Source organism: Propithecus coquereli, unplaced genomic scaffold (genome assembly GCF_000956105.1).
Source record: "Propithecus coquereli isolate 6110/MARCELLA unplaced genomic scaffold, Pcoq_1.0 Scaffold531, whole genome shotgun sequence".
Lineage (NCBI taxonomy): Eukaryota > Metazoa > Chordata > Mammalia > Primates > Indriidae > Propithecus > Propithecus coquereli.
Genome location: NW_012151186.1, coordinates 338,734 through 345,479, shown reverse-complemented (window position 1 = coordinate 345,479; position 6,746 = coordinate 338,734). Strand labels below are relative to the sequence as shown.

Here is a 6,746-nt window from a genome sequence, read left to right as displayed (position 1 = left end):
ACCATCTCCGCTTCGCCAACAGGCTGCCACTTCTGGAAGCTTCCAAGGAGCTCAGTGGAGGCCGTGTGTGCTATTCCCTCCAGGCTGTGTCACTGCAACTCTTATCCCGCTGCGTGAGGTTTGACGTCCGAGCTAGCTGGAGGACACTTTGTGGGGTGGCTCTGTGCTCACCAGGAACCTCACCCCGGCACCGCTGGTGGGAGGGTGCAGCTGTGAGCACGGAGTCCCACAGCCTGGGAGCGCAGGTGTGTCTCGGAGAAAGCGCAGGCTGAGGAGTGAGGTGGTGGGCAGGGACCAAGCACAGGTCGGCACGGACACAGCAGGCACCAATGGATGTCTGTGTCCTGAACGTATGCACAGGCGTGTGCCGTCCGAGTGTACGAATCCAGATGCAGAGACGGAGTGTGAGCACGCCCACGCTGGGTACTCCGCTGACCCACGTGGACGACACACCATGTCTGCTGTCCTGGGCGCGCGCTCCCTTCAACACCAGGAAGGTCAGGGAGCACGTGGGTCGAGAGGAGGGTCAGGGTCTTGGGTCTCCGTGTGGGATGGTTTACCATCTGTAAGTAAGTTTCCCAGCATGCAAAAACACACCCTCCAGGGCTTCTCTTTCGTTTCCCACATTTTCTAAATCCAGGTGCTTTAGAAGGATTACCAGGAAAGCTCCCAGGAAGCGTGAAACCCACATGTGTGATCCTGCAAGTGAAACTGGGTCTGTATGTCCAGGGTGCGGGCTCCGTGTAGGGATCGTGGGCAGGGCAGGAGGCAGCTATGGAGGGGCTGTGCTCCCAAGGGACCCGCACACCCTCCAGAGAGCCGGGCAGGGCGGGATGTGGACCAGGAAGTGCGCTCTGTACTGAAGGCGGGGCCTCCCTGCTGTGCTGTCCCATGCACCTCCACCACAGTGTGAGGCCTTGATGGCCCATGTGGGCGCCCAGGGGCCCTCGCGGTGGGAGAGTCCAGTCCCCCCTGCAAACCCCACGGCCTCTCCACCACATCACCTCCTCAGGGCCCGGCGCCTGCCTGGAGTCTGGAGCAGAAAACAAGAGGACAGCCATCGCACCACCAACACTGGTGCTTTCTTAACGTCCACTATTTTCAAATTGTAAGTGTCCCAAAGCTTGGAGACGTTTCTAGCATCACAGCTTTTTTTTTTTTTTTTTTTAGAGACAGGGTCTCACTCTGTTGCCTTGGCTGGAGTGCAGTGGTGTTATCATAGCTCATTGTAACCTCAAACTCCTGGACTCGAGGGATCCTCCTTCTTCAGCCTCCCGAGTAGCTGGGACTACAGGTGCGCACCACCATGCCTGGATAATGTTTTCTATTTTTTGTAGAGAGCGGGGTCTCACTCTTGCTCAGGCTGGTCTTGAACTCCTGACCTCAGGTGATCCTCCTGCCTCGGCCCCCCAGAGTGCTGGGATTAGAGGCATGAGCCACGGTGCCTGGCCTATAATAAATATCTTAACAGAAGATGGCTTAATTGTAGTGAACACACCACATTTGGGTGTGCTCTATCTCACCTGCAACCTGGAAAGAATATCCTGATTCCCTGTGTGGCCACCGGGGACCGGATCAGAATTCTCTGAGTGGTCACAACTCCTCAAACTGAAATGAAAATGCAGTAAAAGCCTCCTCAGCATCTCCTATGGTGCCGGCGTTCCCAGCCCCCCTGTCTCCAGAGTAGGGTGCTCTGTGCTTTTCTGGGGGCGCGACAATCACATTAGTCAACAAGAAACCACAAAAACTCAAATAAGATACTGGCAATCCAAATCCAGCAAATACAAAAAGAATTATGTACCTTGGCCAAATAGGATTTATCCCACAAATGCAAGGTTGGTTTAACATCCAATAATCAATTAATGTAACAGTCAGTTATCTTTGGAATAAAAGAAAACCCACATGATTATCTCAATAAATGCCGAAAAAGCACTTAACAAAATTTTATGTCCTTTCATGATAAAAAAACACTCAATAAACCGGGAATAGAAGGGAACGTCCTCAATCTGATACTGGGTATTTATGAAAAACCCACTGCATCAGACTTAATCATAAAAGACTGAAAGCTTCTCCCCTAAGACCAGGAACAAGACGAAGACATCTCTCTCACTCCCTCTCCCCCACACTGCACTGGCAGCTCTAGCCAGGGATCCTGAACAAATAAAAGAAATAAACAGCACCCACATCGTAAAGGAAAAAGTTAAATTATCTCTACTCACAGAAGACATGGTCTTATATATGGAAAACCTTAAAGAATCCATTAAAGAAAACTATTAGAGATAATAAATGAATTCAGCACATCAATGTACAAAAATCAGTGGTATTTCTGTTCATTAGCAAGGAATAATCCAAAAATGAAAGTAAGACTTAGTGTCATGAAAACGGCAACATTACCCAGATTGATCTACAGATTAAAGGCAACCCTTACCAGGATCACGACTGTCTCTGTCAAAATTGACAAGCTGATCCTAAAATTCAGATGGAGTTGCAAAGGACCCTGAATGGCCAAGATAATATTGGAAAAGAAGAACAAAGTTGGAAGACTCGTATTTCCCATTTTCAAAACCTACTACAAAGCTACAGTGACCAAAATGCTGCAACACTGGCCTGTGGCAGACAGGGACCAAGGGAAGAGAACTGAGGGTCCAGAAATAACCACGTGAATGGTCACCTGACTTCTGAAACGGCGCCACCACCACTCAGTGGGGCAGAGACAGCCCTTCCCACAATGGTGCCGAGACGACTGGACAGCCACATGCGAAAGAATGAAGCTGGACCCCCACACAGAAAGTAACTCAAAATGGATCAAAACCCTAAAGAGCGAAAACTAAGAATAGATGAATTGGACTTTGTCAAAACTGAACACTTTTGTGCATCCAAGGACACTATCAGGAGGGTGAAAGACAATTCAAAAAACGAGAGAACATATTTACAAATAATGTGTCTGATGAGAGCTCATATCCAGCGTATGTAATGAACTTGTTCAACTCAGTGCGGCAGACACAGTCGGGCATCGCTGAACAACTGTGTCATCAGGCACCTCTGTCGCTGTGCGGACATCCCGGCGTCCGCACACAAACCAGAGGGCACGTCCCGTGGCTGTTGAGCTGCACGCCTGTCCAGCGCGGTGCTGCGCTGAGTGCCGCAGGCCAGTGTAGCACGAGGGAAGTGTCTGTGTGTCTAAACTCACCTAAACGCAGAAGAGGTACGGTAAAAATACAGCATTACACTTTTACGGAACCACCCTCGCATGTGTGGCCCAGTGTCGACTGAAACGTTGTTGTGAGTACATGGCACGTGACTACAACACCATGTCTAAATAAACAAAGGACGTGAATAGTATTTCTCCAAAGAAGACATGCAAATGGTCAATAAGCATATGAAAAGATGCTCAATATCATTCACTCTCAGGGAAGGGCAAATTAAAACCACAGCGAAACAGCTGTTATTAAAGTCAGGTAACAACAAGTGTTAGCAATGATTTGGAGAAACTGGAACCTTCTGTACTGCTGGTGGGAATGTAAGATGGTGCAGCCAGTTTGGAAACAGTCTGGTAGTCCCTCAAAGAGTCACAGAGAGCTGCCATATGACCAGCAACTCCAGTCCTATGAATATGCCCAGGAAAATCTAAAACACAGGCCTCCACAAAACCTGTAAACAAATGTTCACAGCAGCATTACCCATAATATCCAGAAAGTAGAAACCCAAATGTCCCTCAGCAAACGAATGGATACAGTGTGGTCTATATCCTTCCATCAGTATTTGCTGCACAAAAAGGAACGATGTTCTGATACGTGATACAACATGGATGAGCCTCAAATATGTTGCTCAGGGAAAGAAGGCAGACACACGTTGTATGATTCCATTGACAAGGAATGTCCGAAACAGGCAAATCCATAGACAGAAGGCAGATCCGCGGTTGCCGGGGCCGGAGCACGCAGAGGGAGGGAAGGTGCACACACACTTGCCCATCCCCACGGAGCGGCTCTCACGACCCCTAGGGGACAAAGGCACTGGCTGCCATCTTGCTCTGTGTGGTGTGTGGTGTTCCCAGCCACCAAGTGCCGGCAGGAAGAACTTCTCACACAGCTGGTTGTGCTGAAATGTAACCTTTACGCAGGAAAGAGACCTCACGCTGAGAATACGTTCCTAGGTCCTTGTGGAGAACACAGGGTAGTGGGAAAAACAAAGCCTCCTTCCTGGATTGTGTCTTCAGCAGTGACCTGCCTGGACAGTGTTTCTCAGACTGTCACACAGAACTCGTTCTTAATGACTGAAGGAATGTGCTGTGTCACCTAAGCCTCGGGAAATGGAATCCCTCACGGCCTCAATACAGGTCGAGTATCCCTGATCCAAAATGCCTGGGGTTGGAAGTGTTTTGGATTTCTTTTTTCTTGTTTTTGATTTTGGAATATCTGCATTAGACTTAACAGTTTAGCATCCCTAATCCAAAAATCCAAAATGCTCAAATGAGCATTTCCTTTGAGCGTCACATCGGTGCTCAAAAAGTTTCAAAATCTGGCGCATTTCAGATTAGGGATGCTCGATCTGTAACCAACAGACACAGCCGCTCCCGTGGCAGTGAAAGGTGCACCTGCGGTCACCACCGAGAGCCCTGAGGGTGGAGATAGCAGCGGACGGCCCAGACCAGGCAGAGAACTGCTCCCAGCCTGCCAGCCCTCACGTAGCGCTGTGGGGGCTGCTGTCCTGAGGACCCTGAGGGTCCAGGCGATGCTCCCACCCTTGCCGGACCACTGTTCCATTCTTCACATTTGCCAACCCTCAGTATCAGCTCACGAACCAGAAAGACACAGCTGTTGCTCTTGGCAAATCTATATGCCTAGAAAATCCACTGATTCGGGAAGTGTGCCTTCACTTTGAATAGACTCAGACTTGCTGTGATGACGTGCCCAAATGTGCTCTATAAAAAACGATTGGACTGAGAGAAATAAAACTGCATTCTCAGAAGTACCATGATCAGAAGTGAGACACTCCCCGTGTCTGCACTCTCACCTCTGGCAGAAGTCCATCAGCGCGTCGGCGAGAACCGTGCAGGCCACCTCCAGGTCTCCATCACAGCCCCCCGCAGCAGCAGGGGCAGGCAGGTAGTGCTCGCGGATCGCCCACTGGTGGAAGTCCTGCCTGCAACAGTGGACACCGCATGAGCAATTCTGAGAAATGCTTCACGGCCAGGGTCTCTGTCACCTCGGAAGGAAGCCCTGCACTGAGGAGCACACGGCACTCGTGACTGCTGGGCACACCGCAGGGCTGTGGCCGCTCTCTCTGCAACACAGGCTGCCCGGGCTGTGGGAACGGCCTCGTCTCAGGGCAACCTCAGCAACTGCCTCGAGCACTGATCAAAACCCATGCAGGAGCAGGACTGCTGGACCCCAGGAGTTTGAGGTTGCTGTGAGCTATGATGACACCACAGCACTCTAGCCTGGACAACAGAGCAAGACTCTGTCTCAAAAAAAAAAAAAACCCATGCAGGGTGCCACTCTGTTGGGGGACTGCTGGCCGCACAGCTGATGAGCTTGGTGAACAGGGGCCGCTGCACAAATACAGGCCGATACGTCACCCCAGGATGTCTGAACCACCCCCAGGTCCACCACGAGCGGGAGCCACTGAGCAGAGCAGCCATGTGCACAGGCGGGAGGCCTCGAGGACACACTAACTGCAAACAGCACAGAACCACGGACGCTGGGATCCACTTATGTAGAAAGAGCCAAACCCACATGAAATATCTCCACACAGCCACGATCCGGCCAAGGAGCAAGTGTTTTATCCACATTGTCTAGAATTTGTACGGAATCCACCGGAGTGTTACTTGTCTAATTAAAAAAGGAAACCCTAGGCACACACTGGACACGATTTCAGCGTCACTCCCACTTCCTCCCTCTCCCCAGGGTCCCTGGACTCCACGAGAGGCAGGACACGGCCAGCGCGGAGCGGCACCTGCATCGCTCGCTGGGCACAGCCTGAGATGCAAACAAACACCCTCTGTTGGAAAAAGCAGCTTGTTCTTCCTGTTGCCCCAGCATCTCCATTTCCTGGCATTTCTGTGTTCCCTCCAGAACCGGACGCGCGTCAGCATGGGAAGGTGGCTGCATACATGCCTGGGGGTCTTTGCCCACAAGGGGCGCGGGGGACACCAGGGCTGACGCTGGCCCGGGGCTGGCTGTGGCGAGCTCTCTCCATGTCTGTGGGACATTTCCCTCCCTGACTTCTGCCCTAGACCCAAAGGCCCTCTCAGCTGCCAACTCGCGTGCCCAGAACAGCACATTTGCCCTCTCTGATGTCGCAGTCAGCAGCCCAAGACCCTCAGGGGCTCAGTCCTTCCAGTACTGGTTCTTGGTGCTCCCACCTGGTCACTGGCCCTCACCCCACCTTCCATCACTTCCACGTGCCGACCTGCTGGTGGCCAGGACCCACCCAGGCACATGGCTCCTTGACAAGAGCCCACTAGGGGCCGGGTGGAGTCCAAGCCCTCATCTGCACGAAGCTGCCATATGGGCAGGCTTGTCCCTTTCCCTCTGTTCCCCGAGCTTCTAGAATATTCTAGAAGTGTCTGGCACCTGGTAGGAGCTCAATAAATGTTTCTTGAATAGAAGACTGAACAACTGAAATTTTGTCAAGTTACACAGTTGAACCAGACGTCAAAATGAGGACGTGAAGACAAAATGTGGGCTTTGAGACAACACATCTTGAAGGGCAGCTCCTGTGAGCACTGACCTTTCCGTGTCTGA

The 6,746-nt window shown here is 51.5% G+C and overlaps 1 protein-coding gene across 1 annotated transcript in view; it reads right to left on the bottom strand.

Annotated features, from left to right (window-relative positions):
- The window catches only part of FANCA (Fanconi anemia, complementation group A), a 75,292-nt gene that overhangs the window by 8,373 nt on the left and 60,173 nt on the right, over positions 1–6,746 (bottom strand). Inside the window, exons 27-29 of the mRNA XM_012657159.1 lie at positions 5,499–5,551; positions 5,014–5,142; positions 1,524–1,608 (exon numbers count right to left, since the gene is read on the bottom strand). Of these exons, the coding sequence (XP_012512613.1) occupies positions 1,524–1,608; positions 5,014–5,142; positions 5,499–5,551 (267 nt within the window). The remainder of the gene's footprint in view (positions 1–1,523; positions 1,609–5,013; positions 5,143–5,498; positions 5,552–6,746) is intronic.